The sequence below is a fragment of the Lonchura striata genome, chromosome Z (assembly GCF_050655825.1).
Source record: "Lonchura striata isolate lonStrDom1 chromosome Z, ASM5065582v1, whole genome shotgun sequence".
Classification (NCBI taxonomy): domain Eukaryota; kingdom Metazoa; phylum Chordata; class Aves; order Passeriformes; family Estrildidae; genus Lonchura; species Lonchura striata.
Genome location: NC_140740.1, coordinates 20,785,018 through 20,804,186, shown reverse-complemented (window position 1 = coordinate 20,804,186; position 19,169 = coordinate 20,785,018). Strand labels below are relative to the sequence as shown.

The following is a 19,169-nucleotide window of genomic DNA, read 5'->3' as shown; positions in this document are numbered from 1 at the left end:
ATATTAAAAAATTAAAGATCTGGCAAAGAGATCCTGACTCATTTTAGTGGGCTCAGGCTTTTACACAGGACATACAGTAGTGAAAGGGACCAGCAGTGTCCTAAATAACTAAAATTTCAATTCAGTAATGCTAGAAAACCCTTTCCATGAAGGGGCCAAGGGCCATATAAGCCATGAGTATAAAAAAATTTCTCTAGTTCAGAAGTACAAAATTTTGGCCCTAGAATCTATAGAGAGATTCGCAGTCCTGAGGTTTGTCTAGAGTTTCTCTACGTTGTGAAACTTTGTAATAAACTGCAGAAAAGCTTACGTACATTGATTCCAAAGTCAGCAAGACTTGTATTTCTCCCTGGGTATGGTAGATCACAAGACCCCAAATAAAATAGCAATAGCAGGAATTGATGAGAACTTCTTTTATTTTTGCCACTCTTTTGGTCATGGAGATCAGTAGGAAGCAGACTTAACTTCAGAACTTTTAGGTTTAGTCAGGTATTTTATGCCATTATCCTTCATGAAGAAGGAAGTGGAATTACGAACATTTCTTCCAAGGAAAAGACTGTACAGGAGTAGGTGAATTTCTCAGATTCATTAATGAGAAAGGAATGAAAAAGTTAATCTGTGGAACAAACAAGAGAATTTTCTATAAGCCTTGGGATCCAGCATGTAATCTCAAGTCTAAACCCAGAAATATCTCCCTCGTTCAGGATACAGTTCTGAATGTCTCATGAGTATTACTATTGGGGGGGTTTAGTCTTACTAGATAAAATACATATTATTGAAAAAGGTGGTTTCCAATTTTCATTTTATATTTACATACATGTAGTTATCCACAGAGGTCCTTCCTAACTGTTCAAGGGTTCTTCTAGTGTAGCCAGTTAGGAAGAACCCCCAACTCTTCCTGCCCCCAGCTTGAAAGCTTTAAATTAAGATGTCTCCAGGACAGTGAAATGACAGTGCTTCTTTCTAAGCTTCCTTGGAACAGAAGCAATTTTTAAAGTGTCAAGATAGGAAAATGGTCAATGAGCAATGTTCTTTCTCGCTATGAACTTATACTGAAACCATAAAGAGCAGTCCACACCCTGCTGTAATTGCCTTGTTGCAAAGAAGGGCCCTGTGACAGGAAGGGGCTATGGAATAGATCCAGTAAATGGTTTAGGGACATAAAAAGCTCAATTTGGCAATACCTACTATTAAGGCAACTGAGTGTCACAGTGGAATTTACAGCGTGCTAGGATCTGAGGCATGGGAAGATTTTTGTGCTACAGAACAGGATCCAAACCTAGCAGTATGTGACAGAATTATGAATGACCCAGATCAAGCAAATGGGTTTTCAAAAATCCTATCCCTCATCAGAAGCATCAGATGCTTACCCAGGGCTGCAGAGATGGCTTCACCCACATTCCCGCTGGGTATTCAAGTATTGACTGAAGCATATTGTCCCCTCCTACAGGCAACTTTTCAAAGAACTGATGATGACTGACTCTTCTCTTAAGAAAACTTTTCTGTTCCTGACTTTTTCTATATAACAACTAGTGGTTAGTAACATGTTAACTGGAGACACGGGTTCTATTTCTTCTTTGATCTGAATAGACTCAAACCTATTGCTCCCCATATTCCTAGAAGGGATAGAATTACTCAGCTTCCTACACTCTAGACAGTTCTAGATAGTGAAAAATATATATAATTCACTGTAATATTTTGCCTTTGAGCATAACAGCATTTTTGTAACAGCATTTTTGTTTGAGGAAAACCTGCTGAAATTATTTGGGTCTTAAACTGGGGCTGGGGAAGACTGCCAGCTTTCATCCACATTGGGTCAATACTTGCTAGGCACACTACAGGCCACTAGTAATGTAAAAGGTCAAATAAGAGACTGCCCGCAATGCTCCTGTGCCTCCAGATGAGGTTTTTGGACAAATGACAGTTGTCATATTTTAGAGGCAAATTTAGATACTTCTGCAAAACATTTTCAGATAGAGGATGGAAAGTACAGAGCAAGTTATGAGCTTTTGTTCATGAGTTAAACAATATATGTAGGTCATGAAAATTTACATCTAGGGTAGCAAGCTTCTTTTCAGACAGTTTACAGAAATGTAGCTTGGATGCTAAGGCTCTGGTACCTGCTGGAAGGAACCCATAAAGATTCCATTTTACTGATATATGTTTAAACAGGTTAGAAGCATGTAATAACCAATCCTTGGATTATATAAATGAAAGGAAAATTCTTATGTTTTTTCACTTTTCATGTTACAGCCATAGTTATGTTGCAGGAAGCAAAATATTCTTTAAGTGAGACATTCCATTTGGTACTGCTTCTCTGTCAAGATCTTGATCTCTTTTGAACCAATCTCTAGCAGCTGTGTTGTTTAAACTACTTTTATTGACTCTTCTATAATATACTTTATTTGAAGAGCCTGCACACAATAACACTTGATAAAAAAAACTTTTACTTAAACAACCCAAGTAAAGCACATGATAATTTATATAATTCTGCACTATAATTGTCTATAGATCATAGACAATGATATAAATAAATGAGTTTGAGACTTTTTAAAATCCAAGCATATCCAATGTATCACAGTTTTTTACTTTTTATGTTCCTGTCTATCACACAAATAATTAACTGTTTAGAATATACATCATGCAACTTATTTTGATAGCTTTTACTTCAATAATGGCAGCCATATATAGAAATATCCATGGCTAAACTAAGAAGGGAAAACACAACCACCTAAAGTTTTGGATTTAGAGGTTCCTGCATAAAGAAAATGTTGACTGAAACTGTTTTAATGGACCTTTTCTAATGCAATGGAAAATGGCTATTTAAGATTTAACAACATTTAACAGCTCTGGAATATAGACATTGATTCAGAGACGATTATAGACTTTTGAATATTAAAAATGTAGAACAACAAAGCATATGTATTTGAGGTTTTATAGCCCTTCAAATTTGGTAACTAACATTAATTTCATTTGTCTTATATAGAAAGACACATAGAGGTCTCTCTGAATTCAGGGCAAATGGGGTCTAATCAATATGAAGTACATAACACATAGAGGATGGATACAAATTTTATAGTACACAAATAAATAATTAATTTATACCTTACTGTAACAAGGAAGAAAAATCAGCATATTTTGAAGTTTAACAGAACTTTAGCCAGAGCTATGGAAACTGTGGAAAGCCATTTCACAAAGATAGTGTTATTTGTGTGCATTTTAGGGAAGGAGAGGTATGCAGGTATTTTGCTTCTGCAAATCACATGGGTAAGGTGTTCCAGCCTGAGCAGAACATTTAAGATGTTGACTCCCTAGAAGAAGAATAAAGCAGACAAAAAGCCAGGATTAGACAGACTTTTCATCCCTATCCTCTTTGGTGATGAAGTTCCTCTTGCAGAGTGCTGTTGTTTCTCAGGGAATTCACAACTCTGTGGCAGGGAGTTTTACTTCTGAGTACAGCTATAAATGCTACTCATGGTATGAACTATTGAGGCCCTTACTGTCACCCTTATTGACAGTGGGACTGATTCAGAAAAAGAGCCACGATTCTGCAGAGATTTGCAGAAGCATTCCATTTTCTTCTTGCAAGAAGTTTTGGTGTCCGACAGGTGACTGACATAAATCTTCCATAAATAAGTCCTATTTTCAGAAATAAGACCTATTCTAGTATTGCTTACTACAAGAGGCAGGATCCGTAGAAAGTTTTGTCTGTGTTAGAAACAGTAACAAGGCAGATGTGAATTTCGTCAGAACACTCACATTGACATCTCTAGGCTTTAATCAGGGACCTAATAAAACCTGAATAGTGGGCTTTGCATAGGAGAATTTTTTGGCTTTTGATACCATAAGGCTCTTTTAACCCGATGAGTGGTAGCTTAGAGCCAACATCTGGAAACATTTGTATATCAAAAAAACCCTTATTGGTGTGTAAGCATATGAAGAACCATGCATCACATAACTGATTTTGCTAGAAACTCAGTGTTGCATAATCTTCAACACTGATTTAACAAAGAATAATCAAGAGCTTATGGGAACCCAATGAAATGAAAAGTCTTGGGGAGAAAAGAGGGCAAGGTCAGTAATTTGCATTAAAGATAGTTGTGAGGTAAGAGATAATGTAGTATTTTTACACTTGTCATTATCACTACTGTGTACAAATTTTGTATTTACCTTACAAAGCAGGGATATTTTAATGATGAAAATTAAAAATGGGTTTGCTTACAAAAGCCTTCGTGTCTGGAACACAGTTATAAGTAGTTCACTATCTAGGTTGAAAATGGTAATGCAGGGTAGTGTGTCCTATTTTTCTGTGCTTGAAGTTACAATAGTAGAATTCAGCCTTGGTAGTTACTAATACATCACACAGACACAATAACACCCTGTGTACTGCATAAAGGAATCACTTGTGGCCTGCCTCCATTACAAAGAGCAGAGGGGGTCAACATGCAAGACGACAAAATGCTTTACAAGGGGGAGGGAGACCAGAAGAGTTGATGTACCCAAATACAAGGACCTTGATTCTTTTTGGAGTGATTTAAGTCCCTTTCCATCAATTATCGTCCTTTGTCTCCAGAATCTTATCACAGCAGCATTACAGGAACCGAACAAAACAATACTCAGGCTCAAATAACCCTGTGAACTGCAATGACATTTCCACACCCTGTTGCTGTGTTTGACCAGGCTACTCAGGTTAAAAAAAACCAACCAAAAACAAAATGCAAAAACTCTGTCCAGAACAACAACACACATTTTTACTTTAAATAACTCAAACATGCTCAGCCCTTCCTGGTGTTTCTTCTGCTCTGTAGTACTACTGATATCTCACACTGCAATACTACTATGAAAAACTGCAATGCAGAAGAAGATAGACTTTCTCTAATTTGACAGCTTTTCATGTGAAAAGGTCCCACTTTGCAGGCTTCTCAACAGGTTTATTTTTGAGTAAATTAGATCCTGCCCTTTTCTATTCCAATCTTCCACAGTCTTTTGGTGAAATTTGAGTTTCAGAACAATTATTGATCAAAAAAATGTATATATCTGCAGAAATACTCTGCAACAAAGATTTGACTTTTCAGTGAAATAAATAACGTCTACCAATTCATTTTTACTGCTCTGAATCAGAGCAATACATTTTTCTTTCTTACTGATATGTGAAGCATTGAGGGCACATTGAAATAATTGAAAGGCATGTATTTGTTTCATTCATTCATACTAGATATGTGACATTTCATGGTAATTCTTGACAGAACACTGCAGTCATTGCTTGTCTTAAAATAAATTCAAAAACATGTGGAAACGAAGTAAAAAATGGACCTTAGGAAAGTCAGCTGTTTTTGACAGTAAGTTAGTTTTTGTGAAACAAAGCCCTGTATTTCAGAAAGTGTTTATGATCCATGAGGAAAAAAGTATATCCTTGGGCTAAAATGTTTTTTGGCACCTTGGAGTCTGAAGAGAGCAAGTCAGGCCTGTGGTTTTTTGAGGGCACTTTATCATCGCCTGCATTCTCAAAGGGATCTGTGAATGAATAGAGCTGGATTACTCAGCCTTCTATTCCACGCCTATTCCTCTCCATTTTCCTTGGCAAGACTGAGTGGCAAGCTATTTTTAGTGAGACAGTGTTCTATTTTTAACCAAATAGCAGTTAAGGGACATTGTTAGGAAAAAATTTAAAAAAAGAAAAACACAGGGAGGAGGGAATGAGGTTTCCCATCTCATATTGTGAAGCAAGCCCTTCAACCTGTAACTTCAGGCATTTCAGCTGCTTCCAATCTTGGAAAAATAAAGAAAATTCAGAGTTCAGGGATTTAAAAATAAACCTACCCTCTGGCAAACAGACCAAAATACAACAAGCTGTTACTATGTGAGACAGTGATTACAAAAGCAAAGAATGTTCCTCAGTGACTAGATTGGAATAAAATTTTGGAGCTATTAAGGTCGAAGAATGTTACACAGTCATCTAAGATATTTCCAGCTCCTTAGCCAGATATAAAATATTTTGGGGAAAGAAAGAGTGATATATGAAGAACCTTGTTTTAAGAATACAGCTTTAAGATTCCAGTTTGGCAAAAAAAAAGGAAGAATGAAAAACTTAAAGCATTATTATATTCTGAACATATTTTTCACTTCTATAATTTCAGCATTTTTGCAACAATTCACCAAAAATTTACTAAGTTATTAAAATATTTACAAAGTTATTACAAAACAACAAAACAAGAAATAAAAACCAAAATTACATGAGCCTCAAAAAGGTTAAAACATGATGTCCAGATCACCCCCTAAATACACTCAAAAGAAGCCTCTCATGTACCATGTGCTTCAGAATAATTAACTTTGGATCCATTTTATTTCTTTCTGTCTCTTCTCTCTTCTTCCACATTTGGAAAAGTAGCTCTTAGGTGAGTGGCTTTTCTTTAGTTTAGCACTACAAGCTATGTTTCTAGTTAAGCAAATCCTTGCCGAAATAAATCCTAATGAAAAATTTTCTGATTCTTTTGAGATAAATAAAAATGAAAAAATTAATTGTGCAACATTACTGTTGCTGCATTTTTTCACACACTGAATTAATCTGAACCCTCTGCTTTTCTTCTTCTAGACTGCATAGCAATTGAAGTCTCTGACTTATTAAATGCAGAGGAACAAGGAGATGCAGAATTATCAAGGAGAGCTTGAAAATAGCCTGAGAGTATGAAGAATCAAAAATCTCATGAGGATAAGTGGGAGGAAGGGAATAAAATGCAACCTAATGAGTGCAGTAGAAGGACTACTTAGGACACTCTCACTGACTGCAACAGCAGTTCCATTGAAGGACTACTTTGGATAAAATAGAATTGTCATACATAGCTTTCTAGCTTTCAAGTTTTTCTTGTGGTCTTGTAAGATCTACTATTTACATGAATCCCAAATTTATGGAATAATAAGATTGGATAAGAATGTCAGCTTTTGTTTAGAAAAGATGTATTTCTAAAGCAGTTACTTAAAAAAATGAAATCAAGATGGATAAAATGTACAGACTTGTAAAACATTTGAAACCAAGATATTTTTCCTTCTGAGATTTTTTAACCAGGCATTCTTGGAAAAAACACAGAAAAAACTCACACAAGGACATTAATTTACAAACACATTTTTCAAAGGCTCAGTACTTAATTGGCAAAGACCAAAGGAAAAAATGCTGAAGATCTTGCATTAAGTCCTTTGGTTTGTCATACATTATGTTGGCAATAATGTTTGGATTTGTATTTTCTAAAAATGAAAATAGACAAAGGCATTTAAAAAGCCTAAATAATAATCCAAAAGAAATTCTTGGCCTTTGATGACTCTTTTCAAATATCTGTCCTGTGAAACTGGTACCGCTAGCTATTTTTTTAACAACTGATCTTCAACCAATTTACAAAGGAAATCAATAATGCTATCCCCATTTCACAGATAGTGAAAATGAAGCATTAAGAGGAAATGTGACTTACCCAAGGTCACAAAACAGTATCTGGCTAAGCTATTAATAAAACCGAAGTCTCATGAGTTCTAGTCCAGGGCAGTATCCAATACACTGTACTGTCTTTAGATCACCCTGAATAACCTTTCTTACATACAGGCTTTGCATACTGTCCCAGATCTTCAGCCCACAGTAGCTGAAAGAAATCCCCTGATTTCAGCAGCACAAGACCTGACTTTATGTGTATTTCACAGGTTGTTTATATGCAATATATTACAATACAAGAGAAGAAAATACACTTATTATATTTAAACAAGCTACAACAGTTGACTTACTTTTCCTAAAAAGAGAACATTTCAAGATTGTATGGGCTTATTTACTATGAATATACAGATAAGAGTCTTAATTGATATGAAGAGGCTTTTAGAATCTAATTAACCTCCTAGCTAGTCATTAGCTCTATGACCTTTAGAGATAATTGACAGAAGAAAACTTCTTTTCTCTTTATCCCATTCAGAACTTCCACATCAAGTGACTAAACCTAATGTGCAATGGAACCCACAGCACATCTGTAAGGATTGATGGGATAATGTGCAGTAAGACCATGAGCAAAACAGGACCATGGCATTCCTCTCTGGCACAAATACTGCCCATGTCACCTGACTGCCATTCTCATCAACTTCAACCTTCGACTGTGCTAAAGCTGTACTAAGTTTTAACTCATGTCCCTCAAGTAGATTTAAAATTGAACAATAGACCATGCCAAATAAAGTATGCCAATCAACACATTGTGGCTAGCCATACTAAAAGCAACTGGATTTTCAGTTCAAGCTTGCTTTTCTACAAATCTGTAGAAGACTGGATTGCCATGACTAATTGAATGTTTTCATCAGACACATTTTTTTTTTCAGAGCGACAATGTTTTTTTTTAGCCAGCAAAAAAGCACACAATAAAAAGAATCTGAATTCCACCGCCTTATAGTTTTGGTATTACTTTATTCCTTGCTATCTTAATGTTAAGGTCTTTGAAGATCTATGTGTGTTGTAAAACACAAAGGATGAGCAATCTGCAGGGTGAATTTCACATGTTCAGAACCTCACTTCTTTCTTTTAGAGGAAAATGCAACTGCAAATGGCATACATTTCTTCTACTATGTTAAGACTGTTCTCCCTCACCAAATACAGAAGTCTACTGGAAAGGAGAAAATACTCTGTGGAAGGTCAATTCACCAACAGTTGCTAGACAATGAATATGTGTGCAAAACAAGTTAAAATGACAACACTAGATGCTCATTATCCATAAAAAATAATCTATAATGTATAAACTAAAACTGTGACATATTATTGCAAATTATAACTACTTATCTTTGGGATATTTTATTTTGTTGTTTTTTTTTCTTGCTTGTTTGTTTTTGTTTTTTTTCTTTTGTTTTTCCCTGGGAAACCTGTAACACTATCACAATGTCCCTAAAATAACTTACTCCCTAAAGTACTTCAGATTAATTCTTGATGAAATCTTCACTATCACTAAAAGCAAGAGTTTACCCAATCCAAGTTTTCCAAACCTAACTAATGAAAAAGAGGAAGCAAAAGAGGATGGAGGACCAGCAAGTGTAATGGAAAATCAATCCCTAACAGAGTAAGATAGTGTATAGATGAAAAGTCAGATGAGGTTAAGGTTTTATTGAAGCAGAAAGATATACCAGTATATTGCAGGAACTGGTATTTTTCTATATGTAAAAATCCATGTTGAGGACCATAAAATCCTTCTAACATTTGATTAAAAGAAAAGAAAAGAGAGAGAGACAGAGAGAGAGAAATAAAGAAGCTGAAGACATGTACCAGAAAAAAAAAATCAAAACCAGGTAATAAGAGATATTTCAGACAAGACACTGAGCTCACAGAAGAATTTTTTGTAAGGTAATGGAGACCTGCAAAAATCACAGAGATGTCTGTGCATGCATACAAATTAGCAGTTTTATGCAGTGAACTTCACAAAATTAAGATACTTGGTGAATGATTAGCATTTATAACACAGAACCTCAGTTAGCAAAGAGAAAGATAAATGAAGTCTGCGGTTTGCTTTTTTCTTAGTGATTAGTGGTATGGTAAGGGGAACTGGGGAGATGGATGAATGTTTGCCTGAAAATGGGAGATAGGGATGAATTTGAAAGGGATGACCTAGCAAGGGAACTTGAACTAAAGGTAGTGACCACTGAATCAGCAGATGAAGAGAAGTCAGGTGGAGAAAGAGCAGCAGGGTCAAATAAACTGATGGACTGAGGGTTTAAAAAGAGCTGAAAGTTAAAGTAGTGGGTGATTTGTGGAAGAATGTTTTATGTGCACACAGAGCAAGGGTCAGAATATTAAACTCAGTACACCAGAGACAGAGTCAAAACCAAGAGTTAGTGAAAACTACTAGAGGTCTTCTAAAGCTAAGACAGTAGCTGATGCTTTGAAATGAAAGAAATGAGAAGGAAAAAGGGACAATGAGAGAGAAAACCGGCAGATTTCAGCTTAAATCAGCAAAGACTTGATGGCTTAGATGAAGAATCACAACAGATTTCTGTAGCATAGTTAGACTTTTAATTATATTTGCAACAAAACATTTCCCCAGATTCCTGCTCTGAAATCTGAACCCTTCCATCTAAGGCTGAGGTCCTTCCTGAGCTCCTAAGTAGTGAGTTTACAGTGTTGCAGAACTGGATTATTGTTAATCACAGCAGTGAGCTATCACTAAAATAAGTTTTGATACATCCACTTCTGTTTTATGGAAACAAGAAAAGGGTCTGGCCTTATTTCTAATAAATCCAAAGAATACATAATGTATTGACTGTACTTGATTGTTGTAAAATGCTGACATTTTTTTCTTCCCTACTTTCAAAAGTAAGTTATTGCATAGTCTTATACAATTATGCTGGACATATTATTGTTGGAACTTACATACAGACTTGGAGGTTAGCATAAAGATGAAATGTTATAGTTCTCCTTTGTGTTAAGTGAATTCACCACAGTTTCTGCTGTTCCTTAAAAGATTTACTAAATCCAGCAATTAATGCTCAATTTTTAACAGGAGGAAAATTGAATTAATGTCTGTTGTATGAATAGTTTGGGTGAGGGCATAATGGCTTCAAATTTAAGAATCCAGTTAATGCTAAACATAAGTTTCAGAATATACCTTTTTTGTTTGGTTGATTTTGTTTTGTTAGCTTTTTTTGTTTGGTTTATTTGTTTCCCATATGTTAATGCATAGCTCCATGCTCAATAACTGTAACTGTTGCTTGAAATGGATAAATGTGAGTGTAGAAAGCATATATTTTCTCCTTCACGAGTACTTATTGACCTTTACTTGCCCATGTATGTTGTAGGCATATTTACTGGGTCTTAACAGAAACACACTCACCTGGTAGACAATTTTGTGATGTGAAGAACTCAGATATATCAAATAGCATGTTAACCAACTTTGCTTTGATGAAGCAACTGGAAACATCATCTTAGTTATATTTATTGCATGCAAATAAAATTTATACATATGTAAAGAAAGTAAGAGCTCTTTTAAATCATTAAGCCAGAAAACCTCAAAGAATAGCAGTAACTGGCCTTTATAATTCTCTATTAGCATTCCATTTTTTTTCAAGATAGATTTATTGATATCATATACCTCTAAATTGGGTTTAAATTTTCTGTTAAAAAGCAGTGTGATGTTAGATATATGAATGTGTTTTCTTCTTTACTTGTTACTTTAAGTAACAAGTTATGGCCTGAAGACTCACTTTTTCATAAATGCTTAACATAATTAATCCCACTAATTATATTGAAAACCTTTGGTTAATAAAATTAACAGGTTTAGCCAGATCTACAAGAAAAGTTATGTAATTTTGGTATTTGAATAACAGTGGTTTAACTTAAAAGAAATTAACTACATATTAGAGAGCTGTTCTTTTAAATTTCTTTGAATATAGTAGTTCAAAGAACTGACACCACATTTTAATGACAGATAAAACGGTTCTACCACAACTTAAAAGTAACTAAATAGTTAATATTAATGCTGAATGTGAACAGGAATCAGATACTAAATTGAAGACTTTCTATGGTTATGATTATATTTCAAATTTTCATAATCTGCCTAAAAAAGTTTTCTTTCTTGAATACTGTGCAGAAATCTATGAGCAGAGCTATGGCCTTATCTTCTGCTGAAATATAGTTATGGAATAGACATTTAGTTTAAAATGTTCAGATTCAATAATATTGGCTAATTCTCAGCTGCTGTTGATTGCTCTGGAAGACAAGATTAAAAACTTTTATGTGTGAAATCTAGCTGCCTGAAATAGAAAAGAAGATGGACTCCTTACAAGGAAAATATGTGTAATGTGTAATTGATCAGTTTAATGGATCAATTAAAATGCTTAAATGTGTAGCAGATTTTTATCCTGTACCTGAAAATATACCCAAACTGCACTAAGAGTCAAGGTATTTATCAAAGCTCTATCCTCTACTGTACTTGTAACTGTGATGTTCATTATCCATTAAAGGCATTGGAATAATATGGAATTCTTGTTCAAAACCTACGTGCTGGAGAAGGACTCCTTGGATTCTTAAACTGTACCAGTACTGATATGGTTTAAATATTTTATGTTACAGACAGAACATAGAAAAATGTAACAGAAAATCAAACTGAGAGCTGATAGAGCATTCACTTAATTTGGCCTTTTATGTCTATTGTTCAATTTAAATAATGTTTCTTTCAATTTTTATATTCCTTCTAGAAAAGAGAAAAGAGTTGCCCACCAAATTTTGGGTATAGATAGACTGCTGATCAACCTATCCAAATTGGCCCACTGTTTATGCAGAAAGGGAATTTGCTGGTCCAGTGAATTCTCTTTCTGAAAATTTCAACATTATTTGTAATTTTAAGTTTTCATTCAAGATTACTGGAAAACCATTGTCCTTATGATAAAAAGCATTAATTCATTGTAAAGCAATCAATAAATCTCTAACTCGATTTTCACCTATTTCCACAAAAAAGCCTGTAGGAAAAAGAAAAGATCACAGGAAATTCTTCTGCTAAGAATATTCTGGCCATTTGCCACTAAAAGAGGACAGGGCTTTATTCTGGGCATAGACTTTGAATTCTTTTGGACTTCCCAGATCTGGGTGGCAGGAAAGGCTTTATGTCTAGACAAAAGACCTTAAGTAAGAAGGAAAAGAAATGATGGAGAGGAGGAAGAAATTATGCGCTTTCCTTCTAGTCTTAACTCATATACATTTTTTTTCTGCTGTCAGAACCTTGCCCTTTTCCAATGGGGACAGAATCTGAGGGAAATAAGGAGGGAAGCAAAAGAGTAACTTTTTAGATACTGACATAAGGATAGAAAGAGAAGTGATATATATTCCTGTGTGCAGTCTTTGCCCATCTAAGGTGGAGCAACTGGGACTCTGCAACAAGTATAAAAATCCTTATTATACAGAACTTCGTATCCTTTTAAATATTTTATGTATAAATAACTCACTATCTTATATTGCTAGTCTCAAAAACATGACTAACCCTGGTGAAGATTCCAAAAGTATCAAAGTTGTATTTCAGACAACATCCAGATCATTCAAAAATCTGAAACTAACTTTATAATCTGGAGTAAACTAGGTATATACATCAACATATTCAGGAGTACATTTTCACTGACCTTAAGATATGTCATCATCCTTCTATTATGTTTTTAATTGATACCATTATATCATGCACTTTAAAAACAGAAGTTCTATAGGTCACATAACCCATTTTTTAGATATCTGTCTAAGATATGAGTGCTTTGTTAATAACAGGAAGATCATTGAAGGTTTCATATATTTTGCATAGATTGAATCCAAATGGGATTGAGAAGTAAACTGAATTTTCTACAAATATTAGAATATTAAATTTTAAAATTTTAAACTTAAATTAATAATTTTCAGTGATTGTAAATAAAAACCTGCTCCTTATAATTAAAAAAAAACAGTGTTTCTAGCATTCTGACACTATTTCTTTGATACTGTGACTATTAATATTATAGTAACAATAATAGTAACAGTAATAATTCTGTGTGAGTAGCCGATATATTTTTATTGTGCAGATTGTCAACCAACTTTTCTTTTGCATTTTATTAGACACCTTCTGTAAGCAATCAAAAAGGTAAAAGAAGCAGTCAAATTCCACCAACAAAAGTTTCTAAACATGTCAGCTGTTTCTAAAGATTCAGCTGGTAGGTAGTGGTCAAGGCATGGAGAGGATTAATGCAACAAAGTGACAAAGCAGCACAGAAACCTGGAAAATAGGGAGCAGAAATCCCTTTGCAGAAGTTTCTCAGAAGGATAAAACTGCTCACAAAAGATGTGGATTTCCTGCTTTGTCACCTCCAATACACCACTGTTTTGTTCTGTCACTTGAAGGTATAGTCTACTTGGAGCATGTCCATCTCAGACCAAAACAGAAAGTCTTACCTCAACAATATCTGAATTTGTTCGGCTCTCATGTGGCTCATTATACTCCGTATATTTCAGCAACACTTTGTCCATATCCGTGCTGGCATACTGGAACAGTTTGTTGGTGCTGTTGAAGATGATTAGGGCAATCTCACAGTCACACAGAACACTAAGCTCATAAGCCTTCTTCATTAACCCAAATTTCCTCTTCGTAAAAGTCACCTGGAAAGAAAAGCAAAAAAGGTCCATCAGAAATCCACAAGTTGCTCTCTGCAGTCTTTCTCCTTTTTTCTAAACTATAATGTCTGACTGCTTTGTCTTCGAATTGAACATGCTCAGAAAACAAATCAATAAACATAAAAGAGCTCCAAAATAGGATATGTATGCATGGTTGTATGTATTACACATGTGAGAAATACCTAATTATCATTGCACGAAACTTGAGATACAGGTAAGGACCATGGGGTATTTTCATTTCTGGTGCTATGAAGTGTTGATGCTGCAACATTAACTTTCAAATTCAGATATTTTTTAGATGGCATACATCTTTCCCATCAACATTTGCAAAATGCATGCCAGATGAGCAGCTGTAAATACTTTGAAAAAGTGCAGTCAATTCTGATTTTTTTATTCTGATAGCAATTGAATTTGATTTCAAGACCTCCAACTCCTGCTAACTTTGAAGAAAAAAAAGTTATTTAAAAAGCATTTCAGTATTGCAAAACAGATATATTGCTCATATAAACACACCCATGATACTTTTGAAGAAATATCTAGTGTCAAAAATGGCACTCATGAGAAAAGAGAATTATAAAGCATGAAAGAAGAAAATATCTGGTCAGCAGCCTTTGAAACAAAGTATTTTCTGAACACTTACATATTTTATTTTATATTTTATTTTATCATATTTTATTTCATTTCAAGCCATATGCTTAGGAATATGTTCTGGCATTTTTAGTACAAAGGGCTTTAGGTCATATTATATAGGAAAGAAACAGGGATGTGCTTGTAAGTTCTCGGTAGGCCAGCTAATGCCCCTACATAATGCAAAATACAGGCACTAAGAAAATTATAATTATTCTATTCAAAACCGTAATTATCCACAGGGACTGTTTTGACAATGAAAGACCTGCACATCAAACAATTTTTTTATCTGCTTTTCTGCGCTAGGTCGCAAGTTCCAGTAAGACATGTGTCATGAAACATGAAACCTCTAAGAGTTATTTAAGCTAATTGTGTGGTAGAAATTTTCTCTGTTTCTTCATATGTGCAATTTCTGTTACATATTTTTCATTGACAAGAATTTTTGAGACAAAAAATGGTTTTGCTAAGCCTGTAATTAATTGAATTTAACACATGGTCAAGGTACTTGGTATGTCAAGGACAGGCACACAACCAAGTTTATTGGTCAGCCTGCTACCATCCCTTATATACCCATAAACAGTGACACCCCTGCACATTAATGCTGAGGCAAGAAGATTTGTCTGTGTGAGATTCATGTGGCTTCTGTTTTAACTTGTTACACTTCTTGTCACACTTGTCACAAGCTAATGCTAAGTGTAACCCCAGACTACCTTAAAATCCCAACATAATAGGCCAAGGAAAATGTGACTTCCTAATTATTGCTAATCCCTATTTGTCAGATTCTCTCAGAAAGATGAGGTTTTGTGTCCATGCTGTGAACACTTATTCTCTCAAAGGCATACTAAATGTTATTCCTTTTATTTTAACTTCAATAATTTTAACTTCAGTCAACATACTGTTGAGAAAAAAAAATGTGTTCAATTTTAATTCAAAATTATTCAAGCATTTTAAAAAACCACTTTCTACAGCACCAGTCTCAAATATGCATAATTTACAGTTCTTTCTAAATTTGTTTATCATGACTTTTGATATTTGGAATGAATAATGAGATAGGTAACAAAACCTCACTCAAATTATAACTAATAATAATAATAATAACAACAATAATAATGTCCTTGTCTTCAAAATACACCTTTAATGATTTCTCTGATTACAGAAAAATACAATTAATGGTTGAAAGATACACACATCTATATAGTTATGTGTATATTATGTGTGTGTGTATATATATATATATATATATATATATATATATGCTCATTTTAGAAATAATTAGTGATACAGAAAATTAAATGTACTAATTCAACATATTTTTCTGCATCTCATATGCCTTTCAGTCAACTTTTTCACCACAGTGTTGTAGGTGGAGTATCTCTGCATTTAGCATGCTTTTCATTCAAGTCCACACAAGTACAACAAAATCCTTAAAGCCAATGTTTGTGTTTACTGTAAAGTAAAACTCCTTACTATTTTGAAAAACCACCTAGCTCTGCTGCACAGCAGATACTTAATTAATAATACTTATCACCAGAATGATACTGGTTAGAGTTATATTTTATGGAAATATATTTTTGTGAAAAAACCCCCCAAACCAGAACAATGAATAATCTAGATCTTAATTTTCTCTTTCTTTAATATATAATTATAATTGCTCTGAATTTGATATGGTTTTAATTTCCTGATCTTCCTAATACTTTCTAAATTGACCAGATAATGCCTTCTGTAACTGATAATTAATGAATTAAAGTAAATTGTGTCTAATACTGTTTCACTACTTGTGATTTGGAATTTTAATTTTTGAATATGTAATTCATAGTGGTTTATCTTTACACATGCAAAATCCATATACATAGATGGAAATTTATTATGCTTTGATAACAGTTTATAATAGAGAACTTTTCAAATGTATACTGAAATGTGATGTCAATGACTTCAGAAAAAATGACTAATATCCTTCACGCCATTTAAAAAACAAAGTTACCTTTTTGCATGCATTCTTCTATGTGGCTACATAAGGAAGAAGAATATGCCATATGCCAAAATACTTTTGTGAGCAATATAAATAAACTGTTTATTCCTTAACTTTATTTGTCCAATTTGTTCGCCATGTGCTATGTTAACCATTCTTGCCCACACTAAGAAAATTTAAAATTAAACACCATCTAACAAATATTCTCTAAGGTATAAGATAATATTCTAGTATTGAAAAGGTTTTGTTGAGAGGTAAAAATTGCATAAATTATTTAAAACTTCTCTTTTGTCTAGTTGGAAGGCAATGTGGAATTTTCACTGAAAAATCTCTGATTATGCTTGAACTGACTTAGTGCTGAGAATCAACAAGACAGTCACATTGTCATGAACACAGAAACTGTAGCTACATCACCAAAAATTTCATGTGTTGATATAGTCTTGTAATTAGAATTTGTGTTCAAAATACTCAGTAGTGTCATATAACAACTGACAATGTCACTTTGTCATTTGAGATAAACAATGCTAGTGACACTGAAGGGAAACATACAAACAATGAGAAAATTCATCAATATATTTCAAATAAGACACCTCCAAAAATGCACACCCTTCAATGTCTCTGTAACATTTAATTTTTCAGCAGCAAGGATCAAATCACTACATGTTATTTCCTGACAATATTAATGAACATATGCTTAATTATCCCTGCTAACTAAATCACTGCTAATTTGCAATTTTTCAGGTAACAAATCTACTTATTTTTAGGAGAATAATATGCAGTTTAGGAGGTCCTTTTGGGATAGAATACGTCATAATGATGGGCTGAAAATTATGAAAAGTTAAAGTGGAGTGGAAGTGGAACAGATAGGAGGCCAATATTCAATGGTCTTCAAAATCTTTTTAAGCATGTGTATATAAAAGATGAGCTTTTAGACAATGATACAATTTCTAAATACTTATTTGAGATGCTTGAATGCATTGCTTTATATATATTGAAAAAGAGCAGGGTGTGGAAATTACCAAAATTATTTCTGAATCCTACCAAAAATAACCTAATTCTATCTCTTTGCATTAACTCAAAACTCACTAGTCTTTTATGTTTGTCTTAAAACTATAGTTATTCTACTTATTTAGTTTTTATTTATTTATTTTAAATGTAATTGTCCTTTTAAGAAGAATAGTGGTACCAAGACAATAGGTTACTAAAGTCTGAAGCATTTTTGTATATGAATAAGCATTAATGTTTATGATTTTGTATGGTGTGACATAATCAAGATATTACTTGATTTAAAATATGTAGAGTGAAGTAGTCAACTTTCAATTTCCTTTATATTAATCAATGTGAGTTTTATAATATATTTTGGATGGAGTTCTAACTAAAGGTGAAATGTTCTAAAAGAAAGGCATTGAATAAATAGAATTGTTAAAAGGATGATTTTCAACTTCAACTCTGGCTCTTCATGGAAACAGCTTTCAAATAGCCTAATCTATATCTGCAAGTAAAGCTGTAAAGAGTCTGAATTCGAGTGCACATTTCACACAATGATATGCTCAATTTAGAGAACAATTTGGTAGAGAGAAGACTTTCTTGTTTAATCATTATTAAATAAAACTTACTTAAATGATATAAATTAGAAGGTACTGTCACTTTGTTGCAATTACAAATTTTTCTGTCTAAATTTTAAATTAGCTATGTGATTTGTAAATGGGGATGCTCACACCTGGAAATAGTGTTTCTTTAAGTAAATTCATAACAACAATTTTTTACTTCTTACAGATTTTAATATACCAGTAAAGAAACAGAAGCATCCATAAATATTCTAATTTAATGAATACAACCTTAAGGATACATTATTTTTTGCCATGTGTGTCTTTCTTTTGATGGGAGTTGGTTTGGGATTAGTTTAGTTCAGTTCAATTTAGTTTTAGTTTTTATTTGGGTTCTTCGAGTAATTTTTTTCTGAAATCTCACAAACTATGAGAGGCTGAACCATAACATCACTCCATATAAGCCACTGTCACAGCACATATGTTAACACGGTTTCCAAAGCAGCAGTCCCATGATGTTTCAAGTGATTCAGTCCAGCCAGTGTCAGAATATCAGTTCCCTCCTTACTTCTTTCTGTTCTGACTATACAGATATATAGCTGCTGACATAGGAAAATGAGAGACACGGAATTTTCACAAATGCATCCCAAATAGATTTCCCACCATTAAACATATGAAGAGAGATCACCGATACACAGAGGTATCTGATAATGGCACCATGTTGTCAAAATGTTATCTGTCTGCATTTCATCTGGAATGTCTGAATTTCTGACACAGGGACTAGAGCAAGCACAGTAGGTATGATGTATGTGATAAATAGGAGGTAATACATGAGCAGTCTACTGAACTTCAAACATAAAGCCAAGTTAGCCATATGCAATCAGAGGCGCTCTTCACTAAAATG

The 19,169-nt window shown here is 33.8% G+C and overlaps 1 protein-coding gene across 35 annotated transcripts in view; it reads right to left on the bottom strand.

The window, feature by feature from the left end:
* The window catches only part of MEF2C (myocyte enhancer factor 2C), a 130,945-nt gene that overhangs the window by 47,589 nt on the left and 64,187 nt on the right, over positions 1–19,169 (bottom strand). For all 35 annotated transcript variants that reach the window (XM_085566609.1, XM_085566591.1, XM_085566603.1 and 32 more), the window contains one exon: positions 13,904–14,107. In XM_085566609.1, coding sequence (XP_085422735.1) covers positions 13,904–14,107 — 204 coding nt within the window. The remainder of the gene's footprint in view (positions 1–13,903; positions 14,108–19,169) is intronic.